The 15,838-nt window shown below is 50.7% G+C and overlaps 6 protein-coding genes across 6 annotated transcripts; 4 read left to right on the top strand and 2 right to left on the bottom strand.

The window, feature by feature from the left end:
- Positions 1–5: 5 nt before the first annotated feature.
- On the top strand, positions 6–687 carry P175DRAFT_0436051 (hemerythrin domain-containing protein; the record flags this gene model as incomplete). Its single annotated transcript, XM_040893778.1, has 3 exons — positions 6–119; positions 214–259; positions 302–687. The coding sequence occupies 3 exons, from the start codon at positions 6–8 to the stop codon at positions 685–687; spliced, it is 546 nt and encodes a 181-aa protein (XP_040753473.1).
- Positions 688–1,985: 1,298 nt separating this feature from the next.
- P175DRAFT_0523244 (A4/G1 family peptidase) lies at positions 1,986–2,834 on the top strand (the record flags this gene model as incomplete). The annotated part of the gene is made up of 1 exon (XM_040899302.1): positions 1,986–2,834. One exon carries the CDS (start codon positions 1,986–1,988, stop codon positions 2,832–2,834), a length of 849 nt encoding a protein of 282 aa, XP_040753472.1.
- A 324-nt stretch (positions 2,835–3,158) lies between these two features.
- Positions 3,159–3,764, bottom strand: P175DRAFT_0531630 (uncharacterized protein; the record flags this gene model as incomplete). Its single annotated transcript, XM_040899889.1, has 3 exons — positions 3,159–3,415; positions 3,521–3,665; positions 3,708–3,764. 3 exons carry the CDS (start codon positions 3,762–3,764, stop codon positions 3,159–3,161), a joined length of 459 nt encoding a protein of 152 aa, XP_040753471.1.
- A 1,292-nt stretch (positions 3,765–5,056) lies between these two features.
- On the top strand, positions 5,057–6,593 carry P175DRAFT_0500927 (homocysteine S-methyltransferase family protein). Its single transcript, XM_040897055.1, has one exon. The coding sequence runs from the start codon at positions 5,100–5,102 to the stop codon at positions 6,192–6,194; it is 1,095 nt and encodes a 364-aa protein (XP_040753470.1). The 5' UTR covers positions 5,057–5,099; the 3' UTR covers positions 6,195–6,593.
- Positions 6,594–8,521: 1,928 nt separating this feature from the next.
- On the top strand, positions 8,522–9,719 carry P175DRAFT_0435580 (SRR1 family protein; the record flags this gene model as incomplete). The annotated part of the gene is made up of 3 exons (XM_040893742.1): positions 8,522–8,754; positions 8,870–9,529; positions 9,602–9,719. The coding sequence occupies 3 exons, from the start codon at positions 8,522–8,524 to the stop codon at positions 9,717–9,719; spliced, it is 1,011 nt and encodes a 336-aa protein (XP_040753469.1).
- P175DRAFT_0457397 (uncharacterized protein) lies at positions 9,665–15,433 on the bottom strand. Its single transcript, XM_040894653.1, has 5 exons — positions 15,393–15,433; positions 15,312–15,338; positions 14,827–15,257; positions 10,065–14,773; positions 9,665–10,005 (listed from the first exon to the last, which is right to left on the bottom strand). The coding sequence occupies exons 3-5, from the start codon at positions 15,236–15,238 to the stop codon at positions 9,889–9,891; spliced, it is 5,238 nt and encodes a 1,745-aa protein (XP_040753468.1). The 5' UTR covers positions 15,239–15,257; positions 15,312–15,338; positions 15,393–15,433; the 3' UTR covers positions 9,665–9,888.
- Positions 15,434–15,838: the final 405 nt, after the last annotated feature.

Genomic DNA, 15,838 nt, shown 5'->3' with positions numbered 1-15,838 from the left:
ATACAATGGCACAAGAGGACAGCTTAGCTTCTTCGTCACCGGATGGAGACGCTCTACCTCAACTGTCTCCCTCTGAATTCCGCATCTACAACCGAATGTCAGAGAAGATGAATCTTATTGTACTGAACATCCCCCTCCCCGCCCGTAACCGCATGCATCCACCACACACGCTTTCGTCGCCTGCTACTAATCATACATGTGAATAAACTGTAGCACAACCAGTTCCGCTTCCTGTGGACCCAACTAAAAGACTCCTGCAGTCTCGGTACAAGCACAAGTACCAGTGCAGATCCAAATCCAGCAACCAACAACGCACTATACCTTCTCACAGACGACGACGACTTCATCTTGACGGGACTGGGCTTTTGCTCCGGCCTGTCAGGTCATCATTCTATCGAGGAATGGTATATCTTCCCACAGCTTGCGCTGCGCATGCCCGAGTTCACCGACGGGGATATCCTCAAAGAGCAGCATAGACGGATCCATACGGGGTTAGTCCGAATGGAGAAGTACCTTGAGCGCTGTGGAGAGGGGGAAATGCAGTTGGATCGTGCCGAGGTGAAACGCGTCATGGATGGGTTTGGGGATGTGCTCTGGGAGCATCTGAATGATGAGGTTGTGATTTTGCGGGCTGAGAACATGAGGAAGTACTGGAGTCTAGAGGAGATGGAGAAGCTTCCAATTTAAGAACGATATATGTATGTATATACATACACGGAGCCTAGGGTTTCCGCTGGCTGGCCCTCCCCCTGGGGTGGAGTCGGTTTAGTTGAGATTATCATATTATCAAGGATTAGTCCTGTCTACCTAAGTCATTATGTTTGTTCGTCCAAGTCATTATTATGTTCATTCTAGGGATGAATCTCAACCCCGTAAATCATATGTCCAAGGGCTCTGGTGCGGAGTAGCGGTCGAGTACCACGACAACGCAGTGTCTCAAGCGGATGCCCTGACAGAAACCCTCCCTTTAGCTGCATCCGTCAGACATCCGGATTGGACAGGAAGAAGACGTGATTTGGTCCCAGGATGGAGACACGCAGAAGGAGTGGAATGCTACTCACTGCAGCCAGGAATGCAGCTTAACCTAATCCCGCATTCTAGCCACATCACTCAACAGGGATAAGAGATGCCCCACCAGTTTCTGGCAAATTATCCAGAAATCGAGTAAATTTGGTTTACTTTCGCCTTGGTCTGGTTGACTGGGTTAGGGCTGGCTCACTTTGACGTCGTAACTTGTACAGAGGTAGAGCGTGTGTGCTGCGCCAGCGCCACCAGATCGTGGAACATCCCAGGTGGGTTGGTTCTTCTACAGAAAACACTTCAAATCCGGTTTTAACATCTGGCTTTTAGTGTGTACTGTTAGGGAGGGTTGATCTGATCATCCCGAGCAATGCGTCGCATGACGAGTCCCTCCGCGGCCTGCACGCATGAATATCATACGAAAGCAAGAAGGGAACTTCCCACAGTCTTGGGAAATGATATTCTTCCATGGCAGATCTTTTCTCTGCTAGTCTGTCACTGACCGTCTTGTCGAGTACACCCCGCAGGATGGGGAACAGGGAAATGGCGGGGGGTTAAAAATCACTGCAAAATCGGGCAGCCGGCATCAGCTCCAACATCATTGTTCACTGCTGTCTACCATGTGCACTGAAGGAGCATGTTACATTTAAGCAAGCCATGAGGCAGTAAGTAAGCTGGGGATTCCCCACAGATTATCCTGTTTCGGGTGACCACTGGTGTCCGCATGCAATCAGCTGCGAGATGGAAGTATATAAGACTCCCAAAGCAGAACCGGAACAGAACCGGACTACTCTAGAAGCGTATATTGATTTATGTCCTCTCCCTCTCTTTGGTTTCCTTGTTCCGCTTCATTTTTTTTTTCTCCCCTTCATTCTGATCCAATCTGCCCTGGATTGCCAATTCTAGCTTCATCACCATCACCATCATCATCACCTGTCACCAACGCAGCAGCAAAGAAAGCAACAATGAAACTCACCACCGTCCTTACAGCAACCTCCCTCATCGGCTCTGCCCTCGCCCTCCCCCCCAACAGCCGCCTCGCACACCGAATCCACGCCCGCTCCCTCAATCGCCAATCGCAGCCCTTAGGCCAATCGCCCGGCGGCCACTCCGGCACCAACGAAGGCTTCCGAACCGCCAACACCTCCACCGTCACATACAGCAACAACTGGGCCGGCGCAGTACGCGAAAAGCCACCCGCCGCGGGACCCTACACCGCCGTATCAGCAACATTCACCGTGCCCAAGCCTACCGCGGTGCCTCAATCCAGCAGCAGCAGCAGCAACAGCAATCTGCAAGCCGGCTCCGCCTGGGTGGGCATCGACGGCGACACATACAACGCAGCGATCCTCCAGACGGGAGTCGACTTCTACATCGAAAACGGGAAGACCTACAACGACGCCTGGTTCGAGTGGTTCCCAGACTACGCGTACGACTTCAACCTCCAGGTCAACACAGGCGACGTGATAGTCGCGCGAGTGCAGTCGTTTTCCCCGAGCGAGGGCGTCGCGGTGATCGAGAACCAGAGCACGGGCCAGAAGGCGACGCAAACGGTCAAGGCCCCCGCGGCCACTGCGACGCTGGCGGGGCAGAATGCCGACTGGATTGTCGAGGACTTCCAGTCGGGGGATTCGATTGTGACGCTGGCGGATTTCAGTAGTGTGACGTTTACGGGTGCGCAGGCGCAGGCTGGCGGGCAGAGTTTTGGACTTGACGGGGCGACGATTGTCGAGCTGAAGCAGAATAACCAGGTGCTTACGGAGGTGGTGGTTGAAGGTGACTCGCAACTGACTGTTATTTGTAAGTCGTCTTAGGGTTGGTTTGTCTTTTTTGCCTTCGTGCTCTATATGGGATTCTGGGCGGGTGTTTGTTTTACCTTTGATAGTCGAGTAAAAAAAAAAAAAAACATCTTATTCTCTCTCTCATTTGGGAAGTGTTTTCCGAATTGTTAAATGCAGAGGTATAGGCATGAATAGTGTCTTGCGTCTATGGGTAAAGTAGGGCTAGCTTCTGGTGCCTGGGTTGCCGTACGAAGAGTACAAAAGCCTGTTATAAATATAATGAATTTCAGTATCTAGGCGATAAATACACTATTACTGGCGGATATCAAGCTGGGGACTTCCTTGATGAGTACTCATTCAGTACTGATTCGACAAACTTGTGATCTCCAATGTCGCAGTCGCCCGACAGGATGAGAGAGTATTTGAAAGAGCTTCTAGGAGATCCTGCTCATTTTGTTTCGGGACGGTGTCGATTTCGGACTCCAGATATGGGCCAAGAATCTCTATATATAGCATTCCCCCTCCGGACTGCACCATAGAGCTCGTGTTTATGGCAAGGGGGTCATGTTGGAAGGAATCTTTGAACTCGCTCGAGATACTCCCAATGTAGCAGGCTGTTTTTGATCCAGCGACACTGTCCAGGGAAAGGCGACACAGGAACAATCAGAAACTCGTAGCTCTGGGTTTATTTGTGTAGCTAGATGGGAATGAATGCTTACCACTTTCCAGTGCCCCATGGGTTAATTCCAATAAAATGCGCTGCTGAGGGTCTATTGCCATGGCTTCCTTGGGAGCCATCGAGAAAAGCGATACATCAAATTTCATACCATCTTCCGCCAAAAAGTTTCCTTCGGCCGCGACAGTCTAGAACGTAAGCGAGTTTACTATTACGAAAGTGCACAATACGGCTGTGCTGGCAACATACCGTCCCTGCTCATTCAGGATCCGCATCATTGGGGTCATAGACGTATTCGTTTAGGACCTGACAAGGGATATGAATCATGAGCATTAAGGGAGTAGGCCAGAATTTGTTCTCCAAGCTCATTCCAGGGAGTCTAGACCAGGAAACCCCCGATTAAGCTTCTTTGTTCTCATAAATGCTCCCTTGGTGTCGCGATTCAGGGACCTGCCAGGAATCCACAGATATCGTATCCATCAATGTATATGTGATGGTAATGTACCTTTTTTCTTTTTTCTTTTTTTCCCACAAATCCTCTCCACCCGGAAAATTTAGCCCTATTTTGTTAATTTTTTTATTGTTATCCCTTTTTTCATTTTCCCCTTTGAATATGTATGCCCTATTCGCTCGGGCTGTTTCGTGGCGTCCGGATCGAGCAATGCGAATGAAACAGCTATAGGCTGGATCCGACTCTCTGGTGCAGCTTCAGACTAAGGCGCGGGGATTGGCACCCCTACCAGTCCTAGGCCTAGTCCACATGTGCAGGCAGCTGGCATGAACCCAGGGGCTGCACAATTCGCGCCCAATTATGCGAGGCCCATCTGCTGGGCCGGGATCTTTATATCTCGTCGTTCAATTTCCACCAGGGGACTCATTTATCATTATTCAATGCACCTCTCTGGGTGAGAGTCAGGAATTCCGGGCATCCTATCCTGCGGTCCGGTTCCTTACATTGCCGCAGCTTCCTCGCATGTCTGGGATAGAAAGGTAGGGCATCACGGACACACAGAATCTACGTGGCGCGCTCTGATGCGAAGTCTTTTCTTAGTCGAACTATATTTCTCGAGTCAGCGGGAGGGGGTGAATGAAGAAGAATCACCCACCCTTGGTATGGCGGGGATCGGAGAGTTACATCTAGCGGTTTCGGCAATTAGGATTGGGGATCAAAGCCTGCAATCCTGCCGGATATCCGGGTTATGTGTGAGCGATCGACAAAGACAGGTGAACAAAGGAATTGTTGTCAATTTGTTCATGTTGAGTTCTTTTAAGGGGGAGGTGGGGGAAGAGGATTCGAGACGCGAAGTTGCAAGTCGGACACATCTGCCATGGTTGCTGCCTGAGGCTGCAAATTCAGCAGCGCATTACTGAGATCCACCACAAGACAGAGTAGAATGCCACCAGATACAGTCGAAGGTAATAACATTATTCGAGACATAATAATTCCAAGTAATTATGGTCTCTGATTGTAGCTTCAGGTCTCAAGCGTTGATGCTTCGATGTGAGGCAGGGTGACGTTATCGATAAGACTCTGCCTCCCCCCCCCCACACAAATGAACAGAATGTGCAACTGCAAAACTTCATCCTCCACTATCCCCTCCCCCCCCCACAAGCACGCAGCAATGCTTCAGATCCGTCTTCTAGATGGTGGGCTAGGAACCACCCTTGAGGCTCCTCCCTATCACGTCTGCTTCGGCACCGATACTCCGCTCTGGTCTTCGCATCTGCTCATCTCTGACCCCACCAAGCTCCAGGCCGCGCACAAGGCCTTTCTCGATGCTGGTGCCGATATCCTCCTAACCGCCACCTATCAGACAAGCACGGCAGGTTTCACACGGACAGATGCGAGTTACACACCCCAGGATGCCGCGCGATATATGCGATCCGCAATTCCGTTGGCTTGGGCCGCGATTGCCTCTCTCGGTGAGGGGCAGCGGCCTCGTCAGGTTGCGCTCTCACTAGGCCCATACGGTGCGACTACGTTTCCCGTTGGCACAGAATATACAGGGCTGTACCCCCCCGAGATGGATCGGGAGGATGCATTAAGAGAATGGCATGCCCAGCGTTTAAAGATGTTTATCGAGGGCGAGACCGAAGGCGACTCTGATTCATCATGGGACAAGATTGACTATGTGGCCTTTGAGACGGTGCTGAGGCAGGACGAGGTGCGCGCTGTGCGAGGGGCCATGTTTGATGTGCTACGTGGTCAAGACAGGGTCCAGGGACAGAAATCGCGTGAGAGCAAACCGTGGTGGATCTGCGGTGTGTTCCCTGCAGAGGAAGTCGACGAGGACGCGATCAGGAAGTGGGTTGATGCCGCGCTCGCCGAGGAGTCTGGATTCCCTCGACCATGGGGAATCGGCCTGAACTGCGTCCGGATGGAGAATGTCGCGAAGATTGTTTCCATTATGCAGGATGAGGTCCGTCGCCTGTCCGAAATGCCCCAGGGAGGGTTTGCGGACGAGTGGGACAGTTCCTCCGGGAAACCCTGGCTGGTGCTCTACCCCGACGGTACAAAGGGGGAGAAGTATGACCAGGTCACGAAAACGTGGGTGAAAGTCCGGGAGCCCATTGAGACGCGACCGTGGGATGAAGCGTACTGGGATGTGGTACAGAGCGTATCCGAGGAAGATTGGGAAGGCCTCGTGATGGGCGGTTGCTGCCGCGCTGGTCCGGCTGAAATCTCAGCGTTACGCCGTAGGATTGATGCCGCCTGAAATGATCTTAAGGGTCGTGTAGTTACGACCTCTTTGGGGGTCTATCATACGATCACCAGTAACCCAGCTAGGGAATGTGCTAAACACACGGCTATTCCCAGAATCGGACGAACTTCCGTACACCTCGAGCTACTCGAGGATTTTTGTATCATAGAGAATTGCGCCTTACGCCTTGAAATACGACGCGTACAGGGAGCGGACAGACTTCCAAGTCAATTTCTACAATGCTAACTTAGATATCCGCTCTGCCCATTAAGTTTCTGCGAGATTCCTGATCGCTTTCAGTGATTCGTGGGGGATGCATTTCGTGACTATGAGGGAGGTTAGGGTCACGGTCTATCTCTATGGCAGTTTTAGATCATTCGTGAACTATAGCAACAAGAGCTTATTCCTAACGAGACAAGACCATTCCTACACCATCCATCGCGTTTTGCCCAATGTACCCCCCGTTGCGACTGCTCAAAAGGGGGAATTCGACCTTCTGTCTGTACAACGCAAGTGTAACACATTACCGCCACCCCCCATGTTATGGTGGAGGGGGGGGGGGAAGAAGAGCACTGGACAAATGATGTTCGAATCATCTACGACTCGTTCTGCATTATTGATATGTCAATAGTGCCGCGGACCAAGTAGGCACAGGGCGTCCGTCCACAGCCTGAGTTACTAGGCAAGCACAGATCTGCGGACCCGGGTCTCGTAAAGAGTGTATTTAGATCTCAGTGAGGTATTTGGGGAATCCGCCATGGACTAACACGCTATGTTCATGCACGCAAGGGTCCGAACTAACTCTAGGCAGTGAGAGCGGCAGTGGACCGCGTACCTTGACTAGGACTTTCTATACTATCATTGATCGAAAATAGCCGCCAAGGGTAGACACAGAGACTCTATTCATAGGAAAGAAACCCAGCCATTCCATATCCAACCCCGCAAGAAGAGAGGTATAGAGAAAAGCGGCCTTATCTTGGGGGAGGTGAGCGATGAGGCGACGCCAACGCTAGGGTTTCGGTAGGGTTAGGACGCAGCATTCCAAGGCGCCCTCGAGAGGAAGAACAGCAAGGCAACCTGAACCGTAATCATGCATTATCTTGCGAGGTCTCTTGTGTCAAGGGTGTGGAAGAACTAGACAGCAAAGCGATGGAGCGCAAACTTCGCGCAGTGAGGCGGGTTGGGCCGGACTGTCTTGTCTGGTTGTCTGTCTGTCTGTCTGTCTGTCCGTCCATCCACCATGAAACGGCAGGGGGAGGGGAAGTCGTTTCATGTCAGGAGCTTTCCACGAGTCGAGAGATAGACGCATTTAGCATCAAACGGCGAGAAAGATGCCAATCTCGACCCACCAACAGGATCAGTTCGCTCCTGTCACTCAGCCAACCAACAGTCAAGTAACGGGACGGGATGGAATGAGTCCAAAAGCACCCAGTTGTTGGCCTTGTTGTGGCAGCAAGCAGAGAGAGTACTTTTGGCATTGACGACAAAAACGGCCCCTCGTTTCTAGCCCAACAAGGCTTGAGAATACCGTGCCAATCGGCGGCGACGACGGACGAAGCTGTTGGTTGCTTCCCTGTGAGAAATCGAGAGAAGCACAATGGTGGTCCCAGAATTGAGTCTATAGATAGGATCGCCCGCAATATGCGAGTCAATTTGCATACATGAACCAGGCTAATTAGTCCCGTTTGTTGGACTTACCTGCATTAGCGTTGAGTTGGTTCCAGATATAAATATCCCTAATCTCACCTGGAGTAGTTAAACCAACACTTAAACCGGCATTCTGCGGAGGATTAGCGAGGACGCATGAGTAGATATTAATAGTATTTATCGCATTTAGGACCAATGAAACCGCCATAACGCACCCGGAGAGTTGGATCTTGCTGCCATATAACTCTCGCCTGCAGGAGCAAGCATGTTCAAGCGGTGAGGCCCATGCAAAGCATACTTTCTAGCTGAAGAAGGCCTGTGGCTCTGATGAAGGACAACAAACAGGTATCAAAAAAAAAAAAGAAAAGAAAAGGAAGCTAAGCCATAGATTTGGATCCTTCGTAGGGACTAGCCTCGTGGTTCTACTGCTTTAGTCGTGGAAGGGCATTTGGGTCGGAGAGTCCTCTGGATGTATATATATCGTCGAAGCACGACTTCAATCCACCACATTTACTATTGCTATCCCAACTCGTCCCAAGACTAACACTCGTCTCCTTGCGTACTATTCTGAATCTTATTCCTATTTATTTCCCTTGATAACCATGAGTTGTGTCGCAACCCAGCCTAGTATCTCGTGCACCACTGGGCCGAGCACGGAGAAAACAGCAACAGACACAATGGCAGTAGAAAGCCTCATGGATGAGCAGGCGGGGGGATTTACGGATGGACACCTGTTATCCAAGATACAGGAGAAGTTGGAGCATCTGTCTAGGCTTTACAATTCCGGGAAACCACTCTTCCCGCGGGCCCTGTTGGCGGATCTAGATGACCAGATAGAACAAGGCAATGACGAGGTGTACATTGATGACCTCGATGATGTGCGACACGCCTATAGTCTGAAGATCCCATCTTGGTGCTCGGATTTTGCGTAAGACTGACTATCTCTCTTGCATGTTGAATACTTCCCTTTGTTTTTTTTTTTTTTTTCTCTTTCCCCTTCCCCCCCCCCGATGGATCCCAACCCTGATATGAAGAGAGAATAGAACCAACTACCGGATCGGATACAGCAGCATTCAGAACCTAACGTGTATCCACCCATCATTCCCTGAAATCTCATTGAGAGACAATGCGCCAGTCTCAATCTGCTACACTAGCTCGGCCGAGTTCCCCAAGAGTCCTGCAGAGGATGTTCGTCGAGCCTTCAAAACCTCCCTCGTCGCATGGAAAGCAAGCGAAACGTGCAAAACGCTCGAGCGCCATATGTCAACATTGAGCTTCTCAACGCCCATCAACAAGATCATCGGATTTGGCTTGGGGACCTTAAGTGTCCTGGAGCATGACTATCACTCGACCCGCTCTCATGCCCAACACGCGGCAATCGGGTCCATGGTCGAAACCTTGACGAGGCGGGGTATAAACGGGGACCAGGAAATAAAGTGCTACGCCCAGGACCCTGCGTACAATGACGTGGACCAGGATCTCCTGAGGAGCCTCGGGATTGTGCCCCTGGATGACCCCAAGGGATTTCTCGAGATCGACGCGTCCACCCTGGTTTTCTCGGTTAGTCCCAATATCCCCGTCAAGCAGGTCGTGGTGGATGTTCAATGGCCTGCCGCGATGATCTGGAACACGGTCAATCCCGAGGAAAACGAGAATTCCCGGTGGGAGAAGCAGATGAGAAACGGGGAGGAGTTTTGGGTAGTGTAGGTCTTCTATCTGTTCTCGTTCTATGATCTTTTTCTTGTTAGGTTGTTAGGAGCTAATGCTTGAACCAGTCCCTACACCACTGACCCGGATTCAAAGCGCGTGCGTAAAATGGTTGAGCACTACACAAGCGTGTCACTGTGCGACTTGGACGAGTATTTTGGGGATTTGACTATCTACGTGAAATGACCGAGACCGGAAATGGGGTTATGCTTGTACTGCAGATTCTTGTGTTTGGGCTGTCTTCTCTAGCTCCGATAGATCTAGATTCTATCTGGTGAGTAGGATGAGACCTAATCCCAGTTATCCAACGACGGTGCCAATTTGGAAATCAAAGATGATGTTTCAGTTCCGTGCTTTATCGTCTTCTAATAGCTAGAGCCATGGCGATCGCTGTTTCATCGCAGTGGCTGATTGTAATTTCAATCCGCCGGATACCTTGAGAAGCCGCAATTTCCTGCGCATGACCGTGAAGCTGAAGCCAATTAGATTCCCATGACGGAGGTATTAGAGGAGATGTCAAGGAACACGTACCAGAGCTCGCGGGATTCCGTTGACATTGATTATTTCAATCTCACCCATTGCAGCTCCACTACCCACGGATGGCGTTTGGAGACTTTTGAAGACGGCTTCTTTGGCGCTCCACCGGCCGGCAAAGGAGGCGCGAGGATTGGGTGCCTTGAAGCAGTACTTGCGTTCCGCAGCGGTAAAATTGCGGTTGATGAAGGTCGCATTGTCCATGTTGATGTTGGCAATGTCCTCTATGTCCACACCGAGAGTGGATGTTGGCGCACACGGCTGATACGTCAGAGTCTCTAGCATAGCCTGAACAGCGCTTGACATGGACGGAGAGTCATACGATGCCTTCTCCAGGAGCGTCTTTTCTGACTCAGAGAGGAAATAGCCGGTTTTGGGGGCCGGATTACTGCAAGAAATCTTCCCCTTGCGAATTCGACTCGTTGGATTCAGAAGGAATTGTTGCATGGCTTCGGGACTGCTCCAGGGCGCGTGCGCTTTCACTTGAACCAAACAATTCCTCATCACCCTGGAGATAAATACCGGAGTAACAGACCGCTGTCTTTTCGTGACTTGGGACCGATACCGCTGAAAAGTAGCCAGGGGAATGGAGGCGAACAGATATTTGGGCGACACCATGATATTGATAGCACCCTTTTGACCAAAGCCAAAGGAAGTAAGCATGGTGGCTTTGACTTCCCCAACACGGATTGATTCCATAGGATAGACCAAGTGTTCGAACTGTCGCAAGTCTGAATCAATGTTGTCGGCATTCCGATTTCCTGGAATAATGCATTCCTGCATCATCTGTAGACATCCATTCAGTTGCCAGGCTCCGGCCGCTGCCTTTGGGTGACCTGTTAACGACTTTTGACAAACCGAGAACAGAGGGTTTCCCTTTCGGCGGCCAAGATGCTCCATTTGGGTATGGATGACTTCCCCTTCGTTGATCTCGTTTGCCTTTGTAGAAGTTCCATGCATTGAAACAGCCTTGATATCATCAATCGTCAGACCCCAGGTGGCCAAGGCAGCTCTGATTGGAGATATGGACGGATCGGAGATGTGAAGGTCATTAGCCCATCGGCGCTGAGCGTCATGGACTTTCAGCTTGAGCAAATGGTCTTCATCCGAGGTTGGTGGGTCTGCTGTCCCATTTGTGGTACCCAGATTCTGGGATAGACCATGGGTGTAACCTCTTGGTGTGATATTCTGAATCTCTTCATCAAACCGTGCTCGCCGTAAGTCTAGATTCAGGAAAGGCGAATTTTTGCCTTCACTGGTCTCTCGAGCTGCTGTAAGAATTCCTTTCCCGGGAGCTGGAATGGAACGGCCGACTTGATCACTGGCCATTTGTGTATAGGCAACCACTCCATGTATCGGTAACCCCATTTCTATGGCAAGTTCAGCTGTCGTTAAAATCTGCACACCACATCCTGCAGATTCGGCAAACCCATTGCGCGAACTGGCTGTAGGACGAGAGATTTCAGCTGGCGTTCTCCCTTTCGCGAGTTCTTCCGCACTGTTGGCCGTGGCTTTGATATTGGCAAACTCATATGCCAATTCTTCACGGTAATCATCACAACCCCCAACAACAGCTATCTTGCATTTACCCCCTTTGATCGCCTCGCATCCCATATCCAGGGACTCGAGGGCGGTTGCACAAGCCCCTACTGGGGTTTTCAGGGGACCGGTGGCTGATAAGAGCAGCATATTAACCCAGGCCCCCATGGTGTTTAGAAAGTGCTCCAAGATAATATCTCCTCTCACCTGACGATCGAGGAATCGATCTCGATACATGCTTTGGATCACTTTCAGAGGGCCTCCTCCGGTACCGAGACAGTTTGCCAGTTCTGATACGTGGATGTACTCGTAAATCTCGTAAGGATCCCGAATCCCGGCAGATAGAAATGCCTCCGATACACAGCACAGAGCATACAAGGTTGTTATATCAACTTGTTGGACTATATCCTCAGGTATGCCATATCGGAGTGCATCCCATCCCTGGGGGATTCTCCCTGCCACCATTTGATGGAAAGGAACGGTTTTAGGAACCATGAGAACAGCGCCCTTTTTTAGATAAACGCGGTAGTTTTCGGAGTCAGGGGCCTTTTGTAAACTGACATGTGCCCCATGGCGCAGCTTGAACGCCTCAGCTGAAGCCTTCGACGCTTCAAATGGAGGTAGATCTTCCTCCACGGCTACCTCGTGCAGAAACTCTTTTCGAGATGGATCGTATTTATCTTCATTGCTGGGCTCAATTAAGCGCAGGCCCGTGTGAGCCATGATGTGCTTATGGTACTTTTCGGGCACTTCGTCGTCCCTCACGGGGGTTTCTGTCTTTACGTCGACCCAGCCGACATAAGGCTGTCCGTTTAATTGACCATCAACGTGCTTGATCAAGCCCATCATCCAAGCCATTTCCATATAGCCTTCCAGGCTGAACTTGGCTTGGTGTTCCATTTCCCATCTTGTGCGAGCGTTGCCCCAGGGACCTAGTTCGGAATATCCTACCACGACGACGACGCGTGAGAGATCGACCATTCCTCGAATATTCGGAAGCGATTCATCTATATCTGACAAGATGGGAAATTTGAGACTAAGATTCGCAAGCCGAACTTTCCCCCGCGTACTGGAATTCTTTGATGCGATTGTCGGACCTCGTATGACCATTTGCTGACGGGCATCTTCTTCTGCGATGAGAGTTCGTAGCTGCAGCTTGTGGGAAACCCTCTTACGAGCTGCGGAAATCTGCTTTTTGATATTCCACATGGACGCAGCCCCTCCTGTCAAGTCCGCATATATAGGTGCTTCCTCAGCCAGCGCAGTCATCGCAGGCGTCATCAAAGCAAGAATGTTGAATGCCATCTCTGCCTGCGTGAAGGTAATCATGCCCAACTTTTCCATTTCTTCCGCAACCAGGTTCGAGGAGCGCATTATAGCCGTTCCGCGTGTCCATCCAATGACGGCTCCGCATACGGTCATATACGTGGACCAGCTTTCGGAGCAAAAGCGATTGAAGAGAGACCTCAGTCCTATTTTGGATTCCGCGTATAATCCATCGCCTCCAAATGTGCCTTCGTTGCACGACATGGGGAGCACAACCATTGTTGGCCTCGTCTCAATGCGCAGCGCCTGCTTTTCCCGGTGAACATAGCCGATGAGCCGTAGAACATTCACCAGCATGGCTCGGAGTGCTAGCTCCTGCCGTCCGCCTAACGCCTCCGGCTCTCCTGTTTGAGGAATTGCAGCAAATGGGATGATATAATCCAGGTCACCTCCGCAAGGAGATCCGGGACCATAAATGTGCCGCACCAGCAACTCACAGTCCTGCCTACTTGCCTGGTTCATGGGAAGGATGGTTAACGACGACCCCCTGGCACCGTGTTGGCGATACATCTGTTGATAAAATCCCGCACTTTCTGAAATCGCTCGGCTGGTAGTAATGACCACCCGTGCACCACCGCTCAGGAGGCCTCGCACTATATGAGACGCAATGGAATCAGGACCGGCTCCTGTAACTAAAGCCGTTTTACCGGCATAGGTGAGACCGGTTGTAGCCCCTATATCCAACATTGCGTGGAATACGTTGGTATATTTGATGTCGTACTGCCAGTCTTCATTATCTTGACGGGTCTTAATGTGAACAAAAGGAATCTTGACTTTAGCATCTTGCGGACAATGTAGTCCACGCCGCACGACGTAAGGATAGTACCGGTTGTTTCGGGGGACCTCTTGATATTCCAGCTGCCCGGAGCTTGAGATACCTGTCCGCGGGCCTAGAGGGGCGAGGGTGTACACAAAGAGGGGATCTGCAACTTGGGCCCGATTGCTAAAGGTCGCGATCTCGTCAAGTAATTCTTGGATGCTATGAATAACCGTGCGTTGCTGCCGAGGAAGCTGGTGGGATAGCCATTCATTGACGATATCCGTACACGTCGACTCCCATCTGTTCAGGATGCTCTTCATGCGGTCTTCAGTGCACACGGGATGGACACCTGTATGAAATATCTCATTAAGCCACCGAATCAGTTCTTCGCGTGACCAATTCCACCAGGAGTCGTAATGACGAGCTTGAATGGCACTGAATATTGATCCGACACCTTGCAGGAACTGGTCATCGAATTCCACAGTCCATTGGCCCAACATCTTCTCCAGCTCGTGTACTTTGACCTGGGACTCGGATGGCTCTTCATCTGAACCCGGTTCGCGAATTTTGAGGTACTTCGCAAGTGCACTAAATTGAGCACGGTATAGAGAGCTTTGATCCCGACGCAGGGCATCTAAACTAGCGGTATCTACCATGACCGGAGTATGCAGACCATCATTGTCTCCAGGCTCACAGAGGCGCGACTCCCAGGAAATACATTCATAGGCAGCATATCGATTGACCAGACTATCCAAATAGTCCTCTGCGTGCTGAACATCGGGAAGTCGATTTTCAGGTGGCATGGTGGTAGCGAAACATAGGGGAATGATAGCGTGTGGCTTTGTTAGACCCCAGCGAGTTCCCAAGTATGCTTGGATTGCGCTTTGGTTGAAGCCAGCCGGCATTGTACTGGAAATCAATCTTGAGATGAGAGATGCCATGTATTTCGCTGGCATTCCGGCAAATCCACTCTGAAGAGCTTCCCCCAAAGCAGACAAAGGTAGGTCCTCGACCCCTTCCGGGATTCTACCAAACTCACTCATCAAATCGCCGGTCAATTCATTCTGGAGGGTTGACTTTCCTATAAGTACAATCAGACTTTTACCAAAGCAAAACGGGTTGAGATTCACAGACCTCCTGAAAGATCCCGAATGCTTTTCTCGGCTGGAACCTGGTCGAATGGCCGTCGGAGCTTTTGGGCCACTATGGCTAAAACAATATGACGGGCTAGCAACGAGCTGTCGACGTTTGGAACTTGTTGGGCAGTAGCAGTCTTTTGTGCTGGATTTGGCTGCCTTCTTGGATGGGGTTCCACCGGAGCTTTTGGACTAGGGCTATCTACCTCAGCAGCTTGGGGAACTGACTCAGACGGTTGATAAAGAATCGTTGATAAATCATCATTGTACGAGAGAAACTGCAGATGTGACCACTGCGATGGAGCTTGTAGTTTGTAACGAATGGCAGCCGATTTCTTAGCCATTGTTGCAAGAGTTGTTCTCGGCCCAACTTCGATGAAACGTTGGATGGATAATTCGTTCCCAAACATCTCGCTTTGTGTTTCAATCCTAAGAGATTTAGCGAGAACAATGTGGTGGCTGGAATCTTTGACAAATAATCACCATCGCACGGGAGATGCTAATTGATATCTACAAGATTAGAATATATCATCAGGTAGAAATGGTGTTAGGGGTGGGACTGACGACAGCAACTCTATAAAAACGGTCAAGGCCAGCTCTTTGCGTTTGGCCTCATCACCTTCCACCGGTAGAGGGCTATCCGTGGATATACGGAGGGTCATGCTGGAGAGATGGCACGAGGTTTGTAGTGGGTTTCTCTCAAGTTACTGCTCCAACACGGAGATTTCGAAGGGATTCTGCCCGTCGTTAGGGCTACTGGCGAAAGGATATTCTGGCTTCGTTCAAATAGGGCTGGCAGAGTCGGCAGCTGGGATTCGACAAGTTGGTCCTTGAGCTTGCAGTTATTCACGCGCCAGATGCTTCGGATAGCCCCAGAGATATCGATTTGACTGATGGCAGGTGTGACAAAGGAGATACTCCGAGTTGAAAACTCCGAAGGGCTCAATTCTCCAACAGGTTGTGCAACATGCGTTTGGGTAGGATCTGGTCTAGATGTTCCCCAGCAGAAA

Source organism: Aspergillus ochraceoroseus (genome assembly GCF_002846915.1).
Source record: "Aspergillus ochraceoroseus IBT 24754 chromosome Unknown P175scaffold_3, whole genome shotgun sequence".
Classification (NCBI taxonomy): domain Eukaryota; kingdom Fungi; phylum Ascomycota; class Eurotiomycetes; order Eurotiales; family Aspergillaceae; genus Aspergillus; species Aspergillus ochraceoroseus.
The sequence above is the reverse complement of the archived record's forward strand: the minus strand, read 5'-3'. Positions and strand labels throughout refer to the sequence as shown.